The sequence below is a fragment of the Dromaius novaehollandiae genome, chromosome 18, assembly GCF_036370855.1.
Source record: "Dromaius novaehollandiae isolate bDroNov1 chromosome 18, bDroNov1.hap1, whole genome shotgun sequence".
NCBI lineage: Eukaryota > Metazoa > Chordata > Aves > Casuariiformes > Dromaiidae > Dromaius > Dromaius novaehollandiae.
The window spans coordinates 7,170,227-7,192,651 of NC_088115.1; the positions used below are offsets into that span (position 1 = coordinate 7,170,227).

Here is a 22,425-nt window from a genome sequence, read left to right on the forward strand (position 1 = left end):
ACTGTGCTTAAAATGAATGTGTTGTCACTAGGTTATTTCCCTTTCATAAGTCAACAGGTTCACGCTTGCAGCCACAAACAGTTTTACCCCTTGTTTGCAGCCTCCCCGTGCTGCCTATTTGTGTAAAACAGCTGCGTATGAACACTGAGGGTGCAAATAAATGTTTGTCTGCACGTTATTCTGAAAATAAAACTGGAGGCCCTTGCAGACCCTTGTTCCTGCCAGACCCTGCAGCAGCAGGGCCTGCCGTTGTCCTCTCTGCATCTCCATGCCCCCCCCCCCCCCCGCTCCAGCATCAGCTGCTGTCTTGCTGCTGCAGCCTGACCCCCTCTGCCAGCACCAGCAAAGGCTGGCCCCCTCCCCACTCTGCCCACTTCCTTGCATTTTAGTCCTTCACATGGAAAGAGGAATGGAAAAAGAAAGAAACATGCTGGCAAAACAATGTGAGATAGAAACAGTGAACAGATATCAGGTGGTATCTGCGTAATGGGTAAGGGGGGCAACAAGAAGTCTTCAAAATCATAAAATATATAATGTTCTGTTCCTATGATTTAAAACATTTAAATCTGCCTAACAGGAAAGGGCACTGAATATCCAGAAGAAAACTTAGAGCTGGCCAGTGCTGGAAAAAAATTGAGTTCTCCCGGGATAAGAAACACATGGCATGAATTTGCAGCCTCCAGCAGTTTTTAAACAGTGGACAAGAGCTGCTAAATAACAGGAGTCCCACCTGACTCAGTGGTGTAGTACCTAGATGCAACCATAACGCAATTTCAGCTTCAGCCAGTGGTTTAGGGTGTATAATAGTTTACTACTTTCTTTGCTGATTCAGTTGACGGTGATGAATCAAATCAGGAAAACTAGGGGCTAGGACAGGGGGATTAAGGTCTTAGACTCAGCAGCTCCCCTTGGGTTTTGTTCCCATGGGCAAGTTCTGATGAGTGTTCCCCACTTTGTTTCTTTGCTGATTAAACTAAGAAACTAGACCAAAGAATACAGGAGAAAAGGGTTAAAGGATTAGGAGATGGTCTTTGAACTGCCATGTGGCAGGGTAATGAGGCATGAATTATTAAAATGATTTCAATTACAACTGGCAGCCATATGCACAGCTTTTGCATTGGCTTTCTTCCTGTGCATGAAGACAGGTTTGCAAGTGTTCGCAATTTCTTAGAATAGAGACGCTCTTCTAGAAATGTTAGCTGTATATATAAAATGTAATATGTCACCGGCTAAGCTGCTCTTGTGGTCAGATAAGGTGATGTGTCAATGAAATGGGCATGATTTAACAGCAAGACGAGTTTGCTGCTTGGAAACTTATGGGAATGGATTATCATGTTGAAAGGACATGGGTATTATCAGCCTCTAATACTTGTATCAGAACTGTTAGCTGCGTGGCACTGGTCATACACTGCTATTGCCAAAAATTGCTTTGGCTTTAATGGAAAAAGCAGTATTTTTATACCATGTATTATTTTCCTTGCTTGTGCATAGCTTGAAAGTACTGGCTCAACACCTGAGAATGATTCTGTTCAGAGATTTGTAGGCAATGATCAGCCTGATTTATGCTCAACCCTTGTAAAACCTGGCACCACACTGCTAGCTGACTTTCCTGTATTTCCTCATGATCTAAAGTGCCAATAGAGAAATGGAAATATTATCAGGAACAGCTCCATCTGTCGACTGCTAATAATTCTGCACTAGAGCCTGTATTTTGGGTCAGAATTAATACTTTCAGGTCTAGCTCCTTAGAATACCCAGGTGGCTGTGAAGACTAGCACAGGTAAGACTTGCACTGTTTGCTACAGTAGGTGGTGTAGAGATATTCCAGTGAGGTCAGAACGGGATGAATGTTTTATAAAGAATGATTTACTTAACAGATTTTTTTTTTTTTTTTTTTTTTTTTTTTTTTTTTTTGCACTACTCATGAATTGCCTGAGGAAAAAAAAGAACTGAATCCATCTGGGCTCAGATCAATGAGTAATTACTGAAATGTGTGGTACCCTGAAGCTGCATCTCTGAGCAGTTTAGCTAAAGCATTTCCTAACGCTTGTTTTCTCTATACCATTTATTTAGAATTTTAACAAATTACAACTATTTCCAGAATTACACAGGTATGGGGAGCAAACTTGACAGGCCCTCTCTTTCATAGTAGATACCACAGCAAAAGCCTGAAGAATTTCAGGTCCTATTTTAATGCTGTCAGCTGAATCATGTATAAGCAGCCTGGGAAAAAAGTCGTGGTCCTGCTGAGGACCCCTTGCCGGAAATAATTCTATTCTGTCTCAAGGCTCTGACGTACCCAATCCAGAACAGTGATTGTTAAAAGCTGTTGCAAGGGGAAAGTATTTCTATAGTTACTTTCTGTACTTTTTTTTATCTTAATAGGGAAAGAAGAGAGAAGGAAAATAAAGTAGCATTTATAGTTGACTTAGATGCACACAGAATGCATTTATTAGGAAAGGAAAACTATGCAACACTGTATACAAAGATTGATTAAAGCTCTTACTGGATTGCTAACGAATAGTGACCACAACGTTTAGCAGTGACTGTTCAGTCAGGGCATCTGTCTACGGGTGAGCGTCTAGTCTACGGGTCAGCCACGAGGGGGCAAGACAGCTACAAAAATCTGCGCAAAAATTAATTCTTCAGGCAGGGAAACAATTGCATGGAGTCGGTGGCGGTGCCAGACGGCTGAGCCGGGAACAAGAGCGGGGCTGCGGGCCAGGCTGGGAGCTTGCGGGCGAGCAGCGAAGGAGCAGCCTTCGCGGGGTCTGGCTGGTGCCGTTGTTCGCAGTCACGGCAGGCAGCGACCAGGCCTGCTCCTCTCGGAAACAAGTTATTAAATGCAACACCACCAGGAAGGCTTTTGCACTAGAGCTTATACAATATTCCTTCTATAGTTTATCATTTTGCTTTCTTGCAGCGGAGCTGGTTTTCTTTGGCAGTGGGGGGTGGGGGGGGAATGAGGGTTTGCTTGAGCCGTGACCTCACCAGCAGGTGACCGTTTCTGCAGCTACTCTCGAGTTTCCCCTCGCAGCCAGCATGGAAATGGAGGCCAGGTTCCTCCTGGGGTTTCTGGATGACAACTGACTTTTTCCTATTCCTTCAGCACAGCCTCAGCTCTGAAGCAGATGAAAAGAGTGTGGGGGACGAGGGGGGAGAAGGAATTCCTTGCTGCTACATTCACATAGTTCCTGGCACCAGCCAGCTCAGCAAGCTCCTCCTGAAACCACTCCAGACTCTGAAATCATTTCTATTAGGAAACCATTCATGCTCTAGCTAGAGCCCCAGGTGACTCTCAAAAGCCCCCAAAACACTAAAGCACTGACAACGGTCAGGAGCCTCTGACGCTCCCTGGTTTATTTTGGCAGGGCTGAGGTTCTGGGCTGCCGTGAGAGACCCGAGTCCTCTGTTGTTCACAGGCAGTGGTTTCCATGCACTATTTTTTTTATGTCCTGTCAGAGTTAGTACAGAATTTGACTCAAACTCCAGATCTCTCTATTCTTGGTTGCCCTTGCCGCAATCCCTGTCCCTTTCTCGGTGAGAAGAAAGGTGACATTGCACAGCGTGACCTTGTTTACTTGCTTCATCAGCATTCCCGTTGCAGGTCTGAGAGATAGGAACTGCCTGCTAAATGTGAATGTGAACACTAAAAATTGCCGCAGTTTATGTAAGGCTTATGATATTTTCAAGAAACGGGTGAGGTAGAAATACAAATTCATGCTCCGAGATGATTACCCAGCAACAAGACCGGGATTGTAATTTGTCATTCACCAGATCCTCCGAGTCCCCACAAGCCTCTTGCTAACCATGCTCTCCAATATCTGCCTCTACCCTCTCTCTCAAGTCTGTTTCTAAGTCCCTTTTTGAGGTGGAAGCATTAGCCAAATCATGCTGTTACCTGCTGAACCGCAGCAGGCTTGTTTCAGTATTTAAATTACCTCTTTGCTTATCTCTTTCAAGTGATGATTCATTTTGGTTGATCAGCTTTCTGAGCTGGGCGTGAAAGCAGGTAGCCCTTGCTGCTTCAGTACTGGCACTACTACGTCTGGGGTGGAGCTAATTTGTGCCCTTTACAGCCACTGCCCGTTCCAGCTCCTCTGGCAGTTAGACTTGCTCCTTTCACTTTAATGGGAAAATCCACTGGACCTTCTTGAAGCTTTCCAAGGATATCTGTACTCAACTCATTTGGGAATCCTGGATTTAGTTCATGTAGGAGTTGATTGGAAAAGAGTGCACTGGTTTAAGAAGCTTGTCTGTCTGCTGCTCTGAGTCTTGTGCAGCTATTTTAGTCACTGCTAGGTGAGGGCAAAATAGTCCTTTTTAATTCTGGAGTAAATGATATCCATGTAAGATAAAGCAATGGAGAAGCAAGCTGGATGGAGCTATGCCAGTGTAAGAACAGAGAAAAAGACAGTGGAATTATGTTCTTAGCAAGCAAAGAAGAGACCTAAGTGATGGTAACTCTGGGTGACAGTATCCAACAGATAAACCCACACAAGTTACCAGAGATACGGAGGATAATATGTGATAAAACTCCAGGTCTGTAACTCTAGCTTTGGGATAAATTAGTTGCTTTGTGTGTCTCAGTTTCCCCACATGTAAAGTTGGATAATCGTATTTTCCTCCCACAAAAGCTGCAAATGCTGACTGTAAGCTGCACCACGTTATAGCACTGAAGAAACAGTGGCTATTGCTATTCACTCTTTATATTATTTCTACGTTCCCCAGAAATACACTTTATTTGTTTTGATTTTTTTTAAACTTGGAATTGATGGCTGGACCAAATTATAGCTTGGAAGCGGAAAGGTACGAGAAAAGACATCCAAGATGCTGCTCAGTTTGCTCGGTATAGGACAGAATTGCTGAGGCTGCATCACTTGTGGCTCTTGAGCCCAGTGCCAGCATACAGAATTCCCTCCTCACAGCTTTTCCATTTCACATGCCAAGTATCCGGCTCCTCAGTCTGTTATAAATCTTTCCTAATTCTGTAATTGCTTTGGTAGTGATTATAGGCAGACTCTTGTTGATCCTTCTGTGGTTTTCCTCTATCCACATTTTTTGTGGGCTTTTTTTTATTGTTGTCGATTCTTTTTTCCAGTTTCTTGCTCCCCTCTTCCAGTTCTAGCAGGCCCCATGCCTCTAGTCCAGTGTCGCCAAACAGCAGGCCAAACCAATGCTACCTCTGGGCCTGCCTTTCCATTAAGAGTTGGGGAAAGGGGCATCTTGCGCCTGCCTCTTGCATGCTTACGATATTTGCATGCACGTATATTAAGTTCATGCATTTAGGAATACGATCCAAATCAAGTTTGCAGGACTGAGACTTGCATTCAGGGATGGGTTTAGAAATCATAGCAAGCAGACAGTTAAGCACACCTTTATGCATGCCTGTACCATTCTTTAAAGACCCATGGATGGCACTAAGCATAAGCAGTTAAAACAGCAGCAAAATGATCATGCCTGGTGCTCCGCTTGGCACATGCACAAGTCTTGGAGCTAGGTTGGTTGCCACTGCTGAAGAGGGGTCAGGATATGTGGTATGTGGTCCCTCTCCTGTGCAGCAGTGATTAGCACCATGCTCTTCACGCGCTCCCTCTGGGAGCAGCAGGACCAGTTAGCCTGGCTCTTCAGAGCTCCAACACCCTGCCTCACTTACACCTTTTCTCTTTTTCCAGGGATGTAAGGTCACTTCTGTAAACTGTGCTTTTGCAAATATAATTGACCAAGCTTAGGCACTGTGGGGTAAACCTCTGCCCTTGGTTATGTATGATGCTTGGGTAAAACCCAGTGATGTTCTCACTTGCTGACAAATGAGACCCAGATCTCATTTATACCACTCTAGTACCTTAGAAGGACACGACTGACAAAAAGTTACAGTTTTTGCTTCATTCCTGTAGTTGCAGCTCAGATCCCAGACCATAAGAGCCACAAATCAATGGAGAGTTTCCCATTTGTGAAAAATCAATTAAGCTTTGAGGGGTTTGAGAGCTTGATTTTTGACCCATTTTGTGTTTTGTCAAGGTTCCAGCTAGTTTTAGAAGAGCTCAGCTGGCTTTTTTGAAAGCAGCCTGGGGATTTTAGTGATTCTTAAGAGGAACGTTCCTGTAGTGCATCTCAAAGCACCTTGAAGAGTTTTATTTTTGGAGATGAGTGCTATTGAGAATGGAAAATTCTTACCACCTTTCATTCATGCTACCTGGGATTTTCCTCTTACTCTTTGGGCATTGGCTACTGCCTTTAATTTTTTTATTTTTTATTTTTTTTTTTTGTATGTTAATATAACCTGCAGCTTTAATTTCAGGCTGACGTAGTCTCTTCCCTAACCATGGGAGAGGCTGTTCTATGAAAATGGCCATCTGATGTACCTTGTGGCTGAGCAGATGTTATCTTGCTTGGTAATGAAATTCTGCCTTGAGTAATTGGACACTCTTCCTGGTTCCTCATAATTCAGGCAGGAGAAAAGAACAAAACCTGCTGATTTGATATGAGTAATTGCTTCATTAAGTTATTTGCTTCCTCACCATATCCATTAGCCCAAAGCAGAAAACAGCACGACCATCAGACCATATAGGGCAATAGTGTTATACTGTGGGTCTTTGGTATTGTGTTGTCAGGTGGAATCACAGAAAAGAGAACTGGGAAATGCACTGCTAAATTATTTACCTTTTAACCATATGCACTTGAAACTGCAGAGAGACCCTGGCTGTTGCTGGGTGTGCTTCATCCTAACCAAGTGAATCAATGTCTGGAAAAAGCAGGGAATTAATGTATGAGGCTTTAGATTAACACAGCTGCCTTGCCTCCTATATCTGAGCACTGTATGTTTAGAGGCTGAACATCTGTGGTGTTCTGTGGAGCAGGAAACAGGAGAGCTGCTTTAAAGCCTGGCTGCTGGCAAGAAGAAAGTGGTTCAGAACTGCAACGTGGCAAATCTTGGCTATGGTCCTTCATGATGGCTTATGTCACTGCTCTTCGCGTTAGTCATCTTGGATTTGGCAAGCAGGTTTTCATGTGCATTTGGGGTACATGTGTTCAATAGTCAACATGTAGTGACACTTGGGACAGGTAAATGTGTCTTCATTTGTTCAATTACATGGAGCAGCAGACTTAACTGGGACCTCAGCCATGTTTTTAAGCAGAAGATTCCCCATCCATGGGAATCTGAGCTCCTCTGCAGATTTAACTGCCTCATCTCTGTGATTCAGTGGTTTGGTTGGTCATGAATAAACCAGTCATCTCAAATGCACTCGATAAACCTATACCATATTTTCTCATTGTAAGCTTAAGGGCCAGGCTGCCTAGTGGGAGCAGCTATAGAATTTATACTTGCCTACGTGTGAAGCTGGGGCTCAGAGACTCCTTGGATACAAATTCTGCTAAATTACGCCTAAGTGCTGGATGAAGTAGTCAAGCGGTTTCAGGTCAATGTCAGTCAGTCCTTGAGACCTCTTCACGCTGTGCTCTGAGCAGAGCAAAGCCCGTATTTTACATGAATGCTATCAGAAACTTGATCATGAAAGTGATTTCTATCTCCCTCTCTGATCTGGGAAGGTATGTTTTTGTAAGAGATCTACTCCACTGAGCTCAGACAACTGACAGACCAAATACTCCCACAGCTCGCAAGTTACATAGTTATGAGTTAGACAACATTGGGTTTCAATCCTAGCCTGGGCAACTCTTTTTCAGAGCCACTAAAACAAAAAATCTGTATTTCGATTTAACTAAATGAGGGTAATGATGAACTTGAGTAACCAGGGCATTGTAAGGATTAACCAGCAGCTCCACAACCAATGCTTTGTATGACTGACCACTTCACTTCGTTAGGGCCATGGAGAAAAATCAGAGCAACGAGATGCCAGAATACTTGTCAGGAGTGGAGGCAGATTCTGCTGGCTGAGAGGGCCAGTGCTGCAGGTGTCCAATGCTGGTCATCCTCAGTTCTTGTTCTTTCCCCCAAGCACCAACAACATGAAACGTGTGCATCCAGGAGCTCGGAATAGGGACTGAACTTTGGCTCATGGGTCACTTTCCTAGCAGCTGGCAAGCAGGTCTAGTCCTCTTCTAGCCTGAAATGAATAGACTCTCCAGCTGCCTTGGTCTTGTTTTGCTGACTTAGTGCATCCAAGCTGTTGGACTTGCCAAAATACAGAGGGTGACTCAGTGCCTTGCTGCACATACATCAGCACCAAAAGCCAGACTTAATGCCGGCCAGGGTGAACACAGGCACTCAGCTGCTAGGGGTGCCCTCTCTTTGCCAAAAGCCACAAGGTCTCATCTTCTGCGTGATCCCCTTCTTACTTCCTTTCTTAGGCCTTCAGGGGCCCTCCTTGACTTGAGCTTCGCAGAGCTTTGGTGTGACTCTCCTGCTGGGGTGGTGTGGCACTGCTCGTCTACTGTTTAGTTTGGCAACTGCTGCCTTGTGCTGGGGAGGATGGGGTGCTGGGGAAGCGAGCTGGATGGAAAACTTTGCATGCTCTCTCCAGTCTTGCAGCCACAAAAGAGTGACTGGTCAACAGAAAGGAGCTCAGAGGATCAGATATCAAACAAACAGAGCTGGAGAGGGAGATGTGGGTGATTTATAGCCCTGACACCTGAGTTTCTATCTCTAAATCAGCAGGAGATGCATTGCTCCCCAAAGAGCTGCTCTGGTGCTGACTGGCAGATTTTGCAGTCTTGCACTTGGCTCAGGGCCTTCTCTCTTGGCTCCCTCCAGTTCATACCTAGACAGCCAGATCCTCTCCTCTTCTGCTGCCAGGGCTCAAGATCTGGAGGAGCAAGCCCTGATTCTTGAGGAGCATGTCCCATGTCCTGGGCTCAGTCCACCTTTGTGTAAATTCCTGCTTCCTCTCCTCCTTGCTGGTTACCTAGGGAACCTTCTCTGCACCATAACAGTGACTTTTGTCTACCAGGCAATGCCTTCAAGCACCATGGCAGCACTGACTAATGCAGTCTCCCCACGCCTGCACCTGGGAAAAGTCAACTTTCCTACCCTTTTGCAACATGAAAAATTGGGTCTCGTAGAGGTTAAATGAGTCAGGTGTAGACACACAGTTACAGCAGCTCAGCATACCCTAATGTCTAGCTTTGTGCTAGTCCATGAGATTGTGTGTGTGTGTGTGTGTTTTTTTCCCCCCTCCCCTGGAAGTTCAGTCCTTCCTTCTGTCTGTACTTCCCTCCTCGCTATAGTATGTTACTTAGTGCTGTTGCCTCCCCCAATCTCTCCCTCACCTTGACCCTTTCCTGAGGCTCTGGCTCCTTGCCCCAGCCCACCATATGTAGCTGGCGGTGCTTGTCTCTCCCTCCCTCCTCTGATCGCTGTATTATGTTTAGTTTGGGAGATTCTGTATCTTGCTGCAGGACCCCCACATGCTGGGGAACGTGCTTGCCTGGAGGATGCTACTGAGGGAGAGACAGCAAATACCACTTGCAAAAATGCCTTTCATGCCTGCCTTAAAACTACTTCTGCAGACTTAATGGATTAGTCCGTAACGTGTGTTAGCGGCTGAGAGCATGCGTAGTTGGGGTCAGGCTCAAACTGCTGCAGGAAGAGCATGGCACCTGCACACTAGGTGCGTGCAGCACTGTTCGGGGTCTGTCCACCCCCCCCCCCCCAAAAAAAAAAAAAAAAGATCACTGCCCTGCATGTGAGGCTGGACATCACATGTCTGAGGCAAGTAAGGTCAGTGCAGCCTCTCGGACAGTCAGCTCCAGGTCTGCACCTCTCCCGGTGACTCACCCCCGTACGAGCGCTGGGAGGGGGCTGCGTCCGGCAGAGCAGGGCCGCGGTGCGGGGGATCGCCCCGGGGATATCGGAACAGGAGCAAGGGGCGCTGGCTGAGCCGCGTGGGGCCCGGGACGGGAAGAGCAGGCGGGTTGCAGGTCAGATGGGAGCTGTTTTGGCAGGGCTGTGTGTGTGCGAGGCTTACACAGTGCCTGCCTGTGCTGCGCCTGCATAGAGCCACCGCTCTGAATCCCTCACTTTCATGAACAATAAATTCCCTCACTAATCTTACGAAACGGGGGGGGGGGGGCTATAAATGACTTACCTATTTGAAGCTTGTGGGCTCTGTATTGTATTAAACATTAACCTGCCCTTCTAAGCCAAACTACTGACTCTCTTGGTAATTCTGAGGCCCAGGCAGCCAAAGAAAAGGATTCTTTGTCAGACAATATTTCAGAAAAATCCCTTCAGCCATTTTCTGTCTCTTCGTGTTTGTTTGGCCGTGCGGTATAAAGCCTGCTCCACAATTTACTGTTTGTATTTGTGCAGTCAAGCTGATCTGATGACTGTACCCTCAGCCGTGGCTCTGGAAATATTGGTCACCAACATTTCCACCCAGGCACACGCATGCTTTGCACACATAATCATGCACATATGCATAACCGTGCACTTAATCGCACACATGCACATGTAGTCGGACATTTAATCAGGCACACATGTGCATACACTGATATGCCAGAAGAACAAAAAGCTGTCTTTTGATCTGCAAAATGTATCCTCATGAGTGTTACGGTATTAAAAGTAGTCAGGCTTGTGTCAATAATCAGAGATACTAAGGCAAGAATAGACAGGAGGGTTTAGCACTTGGGAGCGCGTTCTGTTCCTGACTGCTGCTGCTTGGTGCATGAGGTGGGGCAAATCACTGCTATTGCTTCTCCTCCATAAATTGTGACTAATGATTTCAAAAGAACCAGCGTAAGAGTAATACATTGTCACTATGGGCTTAGGCGCATCTTTACTTAGTCAACAAAGCTGGGGTGGTTTAAAACTTTGCCTGATGCCATAGATTTTTGTTAAAATCTTCCTGCTGAAGGTCACAGCCTTACAGTAATATAGCATAGCTATGCTATGGGTAGGTAGAGTTGTTACTGCTATGAATGAGGGAATGTGTGAGTGCTCCTGAGCTGTTTGAGAGCAAAGTCTGGCTGCTGAGCCTGACTGCCCCAGCAATTTCAGCTAGGTCATCAGACTTCTCACTAAAGGCTCAAGAGGGGTTCAGATAATCCTTTTGCCATATCTTTTGCAGGGGCACAAATCCACAGCAAAGAAATGATAAGAAATACCTATGGGACTGCACCAGTTTAATCTAGCTCACCTATTTGTTAACTGAATGTGTGCTCAAGCTCCAGTGAAGGTTAGGACTACTCTGTCCCCATGCAGTGACAGAGTTAGGGCTGAGGGGACAGAATGGCTTTCTGCTATTGTGAAGAAATCTTAAAATTTTAAAAACTGAACAAATATCCTTTCATACTAAAACCATGCCTTTAAGCTGGCGGAAGTTCCTCACGTAGCCCAGACTTGTGCCCTGCACCTCAGCACGGGTGAGTCATCCAGCCAGTGGAAATCTTCCCGCTGACTTAGTCCACTGCTTCCTCCACAAGTGAGACTCCTGCGTTTCAGCATGCCTTTAGTCATAGCTGCTCTTAATTTGCTTTTTCTTCCCGTCAATAATGCCTGCAGCTCAGTGCATCTGCCTAATTGCCCAACGTGTGTTGCACAAAGGAGTAACCAGGAGCACATCTAGTCTCCCGAGGGAGCCACACACTGAGGTACCCAAGTGATATCAAAGCGGAGCCTCCCCTTCCCCAAGGAACAGCTGAGGTAACCTGGGGGAGGATGACAAACCTCCATGCTTTGGGAAGCCGGTTATCCGATACGCGGCTCTGCCGAGCGGCGAGCAACGCTGGGGCGCGCACGGACGCTCAGCCCGTGTCGTGAGGCTGCCCCAGCGCTTCCCTCGCTTGCAGCCTTGCCGGAGCCCTTCCCGTGTGGCTTTAAAGAAAAAAGAGGTGTTTGCGCTGCAGGGTGCTGACAGGCCAGTAACGCACTTTGAACCAGAACCCGCCTGACTGCAGAGCCGGGCTGACCTGAGCGGCGCGCAGAGCCCCGCGCGCTGCGCCCAAGCCGTGGGGTGCGCCGGGCTGCCGGCGCGAAATTCCCTCTCTTCCCTTTGCCGAGCTGGCCAAATTTTCTGAGTTTTCCAGCGCTGGGAGTTGGCAGGAGTCATCCACAGAGACCATTTTGTTTTCTAAGTGGGGGGAAACATTGAAACACCGGCGGGAGCGAGCTGTGCTCTACCCTGCTGGTACCAGGCGAGTTGGAACAGCCCATAACTGGGGCTGAGACTGGGAAAGGTGTGCGCTAATTAATGGGAGCGCTGGGCTGGCGGCGTGCGTGGATGCCGCGGAGGAGGCGTGCGCGTCCCCTCCCCATCCCGGCCTGCGCGCACAGAAGGATTAAACCCGTCACACGTCACCCCGGGGATTATTCACGGCAGCCGCTCGGTTTTGCTCCTATGTAACGTCTCGAAAGAGCAGCATGAAGAAATCGTCGTATTCAGGTGAGCCAGCTGTGGCCCAGCTGGGTCTCTCTCCTCTCTGCTCTCTCCCCTTTTGGTCTGTATTTGGAAAAGAAGAAAGTTTTTTTGGGGGAAAGTACAACTTCTACAAGCCCCTCTCCCTCCAAGTGTGTCCGCAGTGGAGGAAAGCGACTGTTTCCCTGTGCATAAACAAACCCTGTCAATCAGTGGAAAAGGCTTAAAAAGCAAAACAAATCCAGGGAGGCAGGTTGTGCCAGCTGCAAAGTGGCTTTCATGGTGTGGAGTCTGTAATTTGGAGGACACCTGCGACAGCACGTGGGGGGCTGCTGTGCTGTGTGGCAGCTCTAAATGAAATCAGAGCAGTGGTGCGTCCAAGGCTGTGAGGGGCTTTCAAAACCCTGGTGCTGGAGAGCCAGGATCCCTTTGTGCCCTGTGACTTTCTCCTTCTCTTCCTACCCCTCCTCCCACCTTTTCCTGGCTTCCCCCGTGCTGTAAGCGATCTCGGGGCCCTCAGCCCTCTCTGGCTGATGCCAGCTTTTTCTTCCTCAGCTGAAGGACAACCACTCCAGCTTCATCTGGCTTCTCTTTTGCTTCATGCAGTGCGAGTCACCAGGGGATGAGGGGTCTGAAGGTCTCCTGCTCTCTCCTCCTGTCCCTTCCTCCCAGCAGAGCTCTGCCTGGCACTGAGTTTTCTGAAATACAGCAGTAGTGGTTTGCAGGTGGGAGCAAGCAACCACGGCTGATGTTTATTCGCTAAGCTTTTTGTGAAATCCCACCAGTGACTCTAAGGAAGTGGCTGGTGTGCAGCAGTGCAGATAAATCCCCCATGAAAGGTCCATCTGCTCCCTCTGTAAGCATGGATGCCCTCTGGCAGCCCTCACATGGGCAGCTCCTTCAGGTGCCAGACTTTGCTCTACAGCTGACTTCTTTTCTGCCCTGGCTACCAGCCTGTGCCTCTATGCTTTGTAAGCCAAATTCTGCCCTTGCCTTCACCCTGGCTGCCCTTGAGATAGTGTCACGGTGCTGGCCTCTTCCAGGCGTCCCGAGTCCTGTGTCTCAGCACACCACGGGCCCGCTGGGGGCAGCCAGCCTGCGGTGATTCACTTGAGCCACGTAATGGCCAGCCGGCCTCCTCATGATCTCATAGACCACAGGAGCTCGTGGTTTGTCTTCGCTTTGAAAATTCCCTGTGTGATGCTGATGCCTTGTTTATTGTTAAAAATAATTAGTAACGTTCCTCTTTGGTACGTTTCTCTTAGTGTCACGAAACAGACTGCCACGGAGGTTTTGTTAGGGCTTGTATGCTGGGAACCAGAGGAGGTCTAAGCATGATTATTAGCATATTTTTATGTAATAAAATGGGTATTAATGGTTGTGCATTATGCTTGAGAAAACCTGTTATTTGGCCAGGCCTTCCGAGGTGCGTATGGTAGTTGTCAGTCCTGGAGCAGACAGAGGAGGTGCAAGAACAGGGCGGGAGATGACAATTGCTCCTAAGAAAAAGAGCTGTTAAGTATTGTGTGACTTGAAATTAGGACTTCTTCCAGATGAAGCTGAGTGGTCCTTAATGACTTTGCTTTGCGTTGATGTGTGCTGGAGCGAAACTGTGGCACTGCCAAAGCCCTTGCACGAGTGGCATATGTCTCCTGTCAGAGTGCCTAAGTCAGTGTCGTTCCAAATCCCTGCGTTAGAGTTTGATGTCTCTATTAAGGTCGATCGGTGTCTGGTTAGTACCTTTAGTTCGGAAAGGACTGTACTTACATTTTGGAAACACTTTGCTTGCCTTGATTTTTTGCCTTGGTATGTGGCAGCTGTTTCAAGGAAAAGAGCGGAAGAGTTATATTAGCCACCTGAAACAACAGGATAATTGCACTATTACCACCGTTAATTTTGCAAAAATCATAGGCAGCTCTTTTAAGCAGCTCTCCTTTGTACATTGCAAAAGCTCCAACTATACAGCTCCTCATAATGCTGTGCTGGGGCCGTACCTCTCTACTGATTCATGAGGAAGAAAGGCACACGATGAATCACCTACCGCACTTGGGAGGCCTTCTTTGGAGGCCTGCCATCTATGCTCTGGGTAGGGCCAGCCCTCGTTAGCCTATAAATCTGATGGTTTTACAAATCGGGGAACAGCGATGGTGACTGACTTTGGGGAATTTGACTCGGAATCCAAATTACTTTTCAAAGAAATGAGGAAGGCATACTGAGTGCTGCCAGTCCCTTGCTGTGCAGGCCCTCTAAACTTTTTACTGATAGGAAAAACTGATGACGTGAATGACAAGTGACTTCTCAGCTACAAAGCCTGCGCTTCTCAAGCACTGTGCTGACAATCCTTGATAGGCTGCAAACAGTGACTTGCTGAGAAACTCCCTAAAGCTATGACAAAAGGAAATAATAAGCATCCTCTAAACACTTTGAGGTTAGGGAGGAACGCTGAGCGCGTGGCGCTTTTTGCTTTTCTTCGATGTATTCTCAATCTGTACTGTGGATTGAGTCTCACTGGACCCACCTGGAAGATTTCAATGGACTATACAGGGATAAGGCTCCAGCTCCATCCTCCTCTGTTAACACAGCAGCACTGTTGTAGTGTACTCCTGTTAGCAGGCTGTTCCCCACCCCAGACAAGATTTACCTTTTCTAAAGTACTTCAGGGGAAAATCGTTACACATCTGCTATGACTTTTGAGCACATGCCACATAGGTGTGGTTGGGATAAAGAGTTTGCCTTCAGATGCTTTACCTCTTACCGATAAACAGACATTCAGACCTTTGTGCTGTAGCTGCCGGCACATGCCGCTCAGCCCGGCAGGGCTTTTTTCCTGGAATGAATTGGCACTAGCAGTAGGTGGAGGGAAGAAGGACTAAAAGGGGATTTTATAAGGCAAGTTAAAAACAAGCGACAATCACTGTGAAGCTGCCTTTAACATATCTGCTTTAGAGATGCCTACTATTTTAGATGCTTACGGAAAGGAGAGTTTTCCTGAGATGTTCTAGTTGTCTTGGTGTGTGGGTGGTGTGGTTTTTTGTGTGTGTGTTTTTTTTTTTAATAGATTCTTGTTTTTTATTACTTAAGCGCAACCGCATTGCCAAAAAAGCAATAGACTGTCAGGATTCATGATAAATGACAAAATGATTTACAGCTATTTTCAAGCATGGTGTGAGTTGCTTAGTCCAAGGAGTGTTTGTAGTTTAAAGTTTATGTAAGGAGTTAGTATACACTAACATAAGGATTACAGTAATTACAGTACCTCCAGAATTATCTGTGGGGGTGTGTGTGACTGACCATTACCCAAGTTATGGACACCTAATTTATTAGTAAGGCACATGAAGAAGGCATAGCTCCTCATATATGATCTAAGGGCACAGAAAAAATGCAGGAATAACTGACAGCTCTTATCTGACTATGGCATTAGGACTTGAAGGGGGGAAAAAAATTCCCATAGCCTCCCTGGCACGGGCCTTGTGTAGCACACTGCGCGGTGATCTGTGCAGATGCCGAACACACCCAGCTCTAGTCCAGATTGGCAGCAGTTACGAGCGTTAGGAGTGCAACTAAGGTTTATACTCAATCAAAAGGTTGCTGTTGTTGCTACAGTATGTGAAACCGTTGGTAGATAAAGCCAAGTAAGAGACTAAAGATCAGACTCTGATAAATTTGCTTTGCTGCATATGGTTGAAATTTTGATAGCAATCAGCTGAAATGGCTTTCCTTGGGGATGTATGACAGTGACACAGTGACCTTGAAATCAAAGTGGCAAATTCAGGTGTTCAGCTTCTGCAATCAGAGCTGCATCTTTGAATTGGCGAACTACTTCTCATACCCTTAAAGGCAGCAAACTTTGAGGAAGTCCAGCTCTTGGTGGGGATGAGTGAGAGCTGTTTAACAGTGCACATCAGTAGTATGTGTATCACAGCATGATAGCCGCGATAAGACCATAGGCAAATGCATCACAGCAAGCTGTCATCTGGCAGTAGATGAAGGAGTTGGTCAAGGCAGTGAAGAAAGGGTGAGTAGATTTGGCTGCCCTAAATAAGCATCAAGAGTTGTGGCAGGCGCAGTCTGCTCCGAGGGGTCTTGGTACATCATTTTTGGCCGCAGATGGTCTCCTGAGATGGTCTGGAGAATCTGAGGCTGACAATTATGTTCCTTTTCAGGCTGATATTGTATGAGAGAGGCTAAATGTAATTCCTCCAGTGGCTTTTATTTTTTTTCCCCCTCATAAAAGCTCCTAGTTGTGTTGGACATGACATGCAGGTTGCAGAGCCCCATTGTTCTCTTCTGAACCAGACTTTCAGCCTGTGATCTGACTGGCATTTTGTTTGTATAAGCCATGGAAAAATGAGCAGGATTGTACAGACTTTTTTTTTTCCCCTTCTCTCTTTTAGATTGCTGGCCAAACTACAATATCAAGGAAAAAATATGGTTTGGATCCAACAAAAACATTCATTTAATTTTAGGTTGTCATTTTGAACAGAAATTTGAAATACTTTGTTTTGAAATATGTAAAAATAAAAAAGACTTGTTTCTGCCCAAAGCTATTTGCCAAGTTCAGCTCAGACTCAGAGTTCTTACTCCCTCCAAACCTGCACTGCTGGGCCAACAAGCTATCAAAGAAAAAAAGAAAAAGCCCCCCCCCCCCCCCAAAAAAAAAAAAAGTTACTAAGGATTTGCAATCAAACACAGGAAGTCAGATGCTCAATCTGGCTATACAAACCTACTGCTCAAAACCTGAATTTGGCGTGAGCAATGCCTCTGCCAGGTCAGATTAATGAACTGTCCCGTTGCATCATTTCCACTTGTTATCTCTGTGTGAAACAGCCCTGCCTGTGTCTGATGCCCTGATTCACTGAAGCACACTCATGGTGTCTATTCTAAGTAATGTTGTCCTTAGCAAGGTGCGTTGCTGGACTTTCAGTGAAATCAATCCAACTAATCGTTTTCTCTGACTATTCTGTATTTCATATAAACAGATTGCTTTTCTTAGCTCTTTAATTTAATGCCTGCATTGTCCATCTGCCCTGATGCATGTAGGCTATGCTTGTCCCTGTGTTGGCTAAGCATGTGAGAAAGCAAGAGGTGCAATTCTATGTAATCTCTTCCTGTGCTCGTCCCCAGTCCAGCAAAAGGATCTGCTATCAGATGTCTCATCTTGTGGAGAGTCTCCTGTGATTAGTATAGAGTTACACAGGCACTGGCTATAATTGTACAGTGGCTTTTGAGGGCAGGCCTTGTGCTGGGGTACATACAGTACAGTATTGCTCCAGGGTTGTTACTAACAACTGCTATTTATTTTGTAGTAACACACAGGAGTGCTAAAGACTGGCCAGGATTCCATTGTGCAAGCGCTGCATCGATGCAGAATAGACATCCTCTGCCCTCCAGAGCACATGATTTAAAATACAGATATTCAGACATTATAAATATTTCACATAAGACTCTGCCAAGTGTTTTCTGTTGGTTGGATCCAGATAGCTCCCCGGTCAGCCCCTTTGGAGTTAGCGCTCCTCCTTGTTTAGGCACAAGGAAGTAGGTAGAGTTTAGACTCTGAATATAGACTAAAGTACTTAACTCTGCAGTTTTGCAGTAACAAACTGGTTAACAAACAGGCACAGCAGACACTGGCACAGCTGCGTGGTGGTTACGCAGACAGACAGTGTAGTAAGGGCAGTGGGCTGGCCTTCAGTCCAAGGCCTCTGCAGGACATCAGGAGTACAAAAAATCCCCTGCACCCAGAAGGGCCAGGACTTCAGTGTCACCCTGTGTCATTGCTGCACGGTGGAAGACAGTAACTAGCAGAGCCACAAGACATGTAACAGCTCCCTGCCTACCTTAGCACTTTGGTTATTAGGCTAATGGTTTGTGTCCTTGCACATGTTGCAGGCAGAAATTTCTACACCAGGTGGTTTAGTCACAAGCAGCTCCTACAACCTTGCTCAGATCCTGCCATTTAAGCTTATTTTCTGTTGCTTCCCTGCCTTTCTCTCTTGCATGCCTCTGTGCTCCTGCGGAGCCGTGAGGGAAGGCGGCTCTCCCGCCACCCCCGCGGGCCGGCTGCTCGTTTTTGCCATCAGTGATGGAGCAGAACTGAGGCATTTGTAAGGTCAGTGGGAGTGTCGGGAACCTGACAGAAAGGAAAAAGCTGCGTTAGGCAAGAGTTTTGCAGCCCAAGAGCAGGGAGGAGGGGATACTGGTACCCGCCGTGCCATCCTGGGGTGAAGTGCCTCGGAAATACTGATTCCTTGCCCAAGGCTTTTGAAGTGGTGCACTGCTTGGTGTTGTGTTGGCACTGGGATACCTTGCATTATTGAAGTGACAGGAAGGAAAAAAAACAAGGACTACAAAATGAACTTGTTTCTTGATAATCTAAGAATAGCAAGAGGTTGGTGCACAAAGGGCTTTGTGTCTTACTTTCGGGAGGCTGAAAGCTCTGCAGGTTGGCTTGGTCAGCTGCATAGACTTAGAAGCCATAATTCAGGTCTGTGTGAAAGCCTGCAGATACCAAACGCCTGCAACCCCCTCCATCCTTGCTTTAAACCCCAGAACAAAAGAGAAAACAAATATGATCCAGTTCCTGCATGGCAAACACTTGCTCATTGTTTCAGGCAACCGCATCTCTGATTAGTCTATGCTTTAAACTCGCATTTTCCAACCAGTAAACAAAAGCCATGATGCCCTGTCACATTTGCACACTCGGCCTGGTGGGTTTTCTCCCTCTGTGTCCCCCCCCTTATGTTTTTTGCCACTCAGTCTAACACATTAAATCGTTCACTGTTCCGTCGCTGCCTGAGTCACTTCCCCTTCGCTGAGTGCACTATTGGATTTGGCCTTTGACATTCGTGCTGGCTGCTGCCGTCAGTATTGTTGTTTGTATTGTAGTAACATTTAGAGACGCGCAGAAAGAATGGGTACCATTGCCCTAGGCGCTGTGGAAATGTAGGGTAAAATATGTGTGCCCTCCCCTCCCCCCGCCTCCAAATTTCTAGATAATTAGACCGGACAGACTGTATGAAAGGGAAATAGAGGCAAAGTCCAGTGTCACGGTCCCAGGTTGAGGTCATGGCTGGAGGTGCAGTATGGCTTAGGTTTGCAGTTCGTGGCCTACATCTAAAAACCATTAAGCTAGTAAGTATTTTGATTACTCTTAAAGTTTTCCAGCACGCTTAACTCCATGCTTCCTTGCTGCAAAGAGTGAAGTGCGAGTGTGGCATGTTCCATCAAAAAGCACAATCATTATTTTTCGCTCTCACGCTGACAGATTGTGTTGCTGTGTGAAAACGGTGTGTATTGCAATCACGTGTTTCTGGTGGCTCATGATGATTGATATAGTGTTGGCAGACCAAGCGCTCTGCTGCAGTGCCGTGCTCTGCTGGCTGGCAGCATCCGTGGGACAGGTCGTGCTGGGTGCTGTGTCTCAGCATTGGGTGCCTGTCTGGCAGACTAGCCGGATTTGGCTGGTGCGTGCAGCCAGTGGTAGAGCTTTGCTTTGGACAGTGTAACATCCCAACATCTGTTAGGAATAGCTCAGAGAAGCATGGGAATCCAGCTGCAGAAAAAGCCAAATGAAAAACCGCAACACACACACATGCAGAACGTAACAAAAAGCCGTGTGGGGCCTGACTGGGTGACTAACCGCTTTCTCAAAGAGCTGTTCATCTTCCCATTCCTGCCCGAGGTGAACAAGGACAAGAAGTGTCACGTGGAACGAGGAAGTGTTGCTGCAGCAAATAACTCCCCTGTAAGCTCACGGCAAGCAGGTACCTGAGCGGTGAGGAAGGGTGAAGCTAACAGACGTTCCCTTCTCTTCTCTTTCGCTCCCTTATGCTGTGCCTGCTCACGACTGGTCTTGCACAGGCTCCGGCTTGCCCATGGCCTGCGTTGTATGGGACCCTGCTCGTGTCCGTTTTGAAGACGTGTGCACTGGTGTTACCGACCGTACCTCGAACCGGCAGCGCTTCAGCGCTGGTGTCCCTGCATCAGGTCTCCATTTGCTGTTTGGCAGGAAAATCCTTCCCAAAAGCAGTGCTGCTCATCGCTGGATAGTAAATAGGTCTTTTTGCATAAGGCTAATCTGTCCCCTTCTAAAACAGATGAGATACAATGATTTTTCAGCGTGAGTTTCAAATCTGGGGCAAAGTCTGTGGAATAGGAGAGGACTTTGTACCCCCTTGAAAGTGAAGAGTGATCTGTGAAGGTGTAACCTGTCACATATGCATGCAAAGTCACTTCTTTCTTTTTGCAAGCTCCCTGGGGGCGTGTGGGGACTGGTGGGATCTATCCGTCCCTAGGCAGAAGTCAGGCCCTGACTAAGAAGCCACCAATGGGCTGGGCCGAGAGAACCGAGGCCTCTTTTCCTCCCTAGGGAGGACTTCAGTGTTACGGGTGAAGTTAGCTGTCCGTGCCCCATTGCAGCTATGCCTTGTCTCTTTGGCTGCGCTAACGCTATGCCTTGCGCCCACTGCTTAGACACCTTTTCACTAGCATGAAGTCCAGTTTAAGAAAACAAAAGGGAGTTTCCCTTCCTGCCTGTTTCCAGTATCCTCCGGAAGACCGGCAGCGCTCCCGTACTCGCGCAGCCCCTGGGTGTGTAGAGGTCTCATAGTGTACGGAAATCTGATCCTGGAAGCAGGGTAGGGGTTGGAGAGAGGCAGCGCAGTCGCTGGTGAGTCAGCCCTTTCCCACACTGGCGTGCAGTGACCTACCAGGGACAGAGATGACCAGAAGCACCCTTGGAAGTGTTTACATTTAGGAGGGGGATTCATCGCTGCCTGGGAATCTGCTTCCTCCTGTGTAACTCATCATCCAGGCGACGGCTGGTGGCAGGACCCTGCGGTCTTGAAAAGGCCTTTCCGGCAGCTGCTGAGAGATGTGCCACCCAATCTATCTCTGTGGCAGCCCAAAAGGGAATCCTGGCTTTATACTTAAAAGGCAGCTTTCACTGTCGTGTATACAAAATAGCCACTCATAGAGCGGCAGTGGATTTCGGACATCTCTGGAGCAGAGGCCAGCATCAGTGTGGGATAGCTCTAGGAGGAGGGGAAAGGAAATTTTTGTCCAGTGGTGCTGCATTTGTGGAAGTATCTGGCCATGCTGGGCAGATAGCAGCTCATTTTTAAGTTACTGCTCAAGCGTTAGAACTGATGATTGCATTTCAGCAGTCTGAAACACAAAGTGAGTTATTTCCATGAGATGAACATGTGAAGCTGGGGAGGGCAGGTACCATCTGATGGCCCAGAGCGTGTAACAGCCCCGCTCCATTTCCCTGAGAAAGATGGCACTGATGCCAAGTGACCCCAAGGCTCCCAGACAGAACAGATAGGAGCTAAACTGGAGAGGCCCTTGCAAGCTGGAACTAGAAGCAAAAGGTAGTATGTGGGGTTTTTTTGGTTTTTTTTTTGTCCATACCAGAAGAGTATTATTTACAAGAAACACTTTGTGCAGCTCAGAGATTTGTTTAGAGAAGGAGTATAGAGGGAGGGGACAATTAAAGGCATAATGGAAATGAAAGAGGTCATGGTTGTGCTCAAGAAAATCCATAATTTTCTAGTGTGGGAGTATTGCTATTCTGGGGACCGAGGGAATAACAGAGCTCAGGCTCCGATTCCCAGCGGGAGAAAGCCTTCACAGAAGGGACGGATTTGCCAAGGAACTCAGCCTCCACTTAGGCTCCCCGATGATGTGCTTAGGACCCAACAACTCTTATCAAGACCTCGCGGGGCTGAGCCCACATCAGCTGGCCTGGGGACAGAGACGGTCTCTGGCGAAGGATTGTTGGCTCAGCTTGGGAGTCGTGTCCCATAGCAGGCAGTCACAGCGATGCCAGAGGAAGTGGCCAAGCCAGGCCCTGCAGACCTACGTGGGGAGCGAGCCGAAGTCCCCCCGGTAATCTGCAAGAGCAGCCCCTGGGTGTAAGTTTACTTTAGTTTTGGCGTTATCGAGGGAAATGGGGACGGGCTATAGCTCGCTATATAATCAGAGTAAACAAAGGAAACGAGTACAAGATGCCCTCAGCTACTGCTGCCAAGAGCTGTTCTTGAATGACTCAGTGGCGGAGTTGCAAGTGCCTGGACACGTACAAAAAAGAGTTGCTAAGAACAATAATAGA

General features: G+C 47.2%; 1 protein-coding gene across 3 annotated transcripts in view; it reads left to right on the plus strand.

Annotated features, from left to right (window-relative positions):
• The first annotated feature begins 12,114 nt into the window (after nucleotides 1-12,114).
• SEPTIN9 (septin 9) overlaps nucleotides 12,115-22,425 on the plus strand; it is a 167,754-nt gene continuing 157,443 nt past the window's right edge. The window contains exon 1 of one of the 3 annotated variants that reach the window (XM_064522526.1): nucleotides 12,115-12,341. In XM_064522526.1, coding sequence (XP_064378596.1) covers nucleotides 12,320-12,341 — 22 coding nt within the window. In that variant the 5' untranslated portion in view covers nucleotides 12,115-12,319. The remainder of the gene's footprint in view (nucleotides 12,342-22,425) is intronic. The other 2 variants (XM_026103885.2, XM_026103888.2) reach the window with 2 other exon arrangements.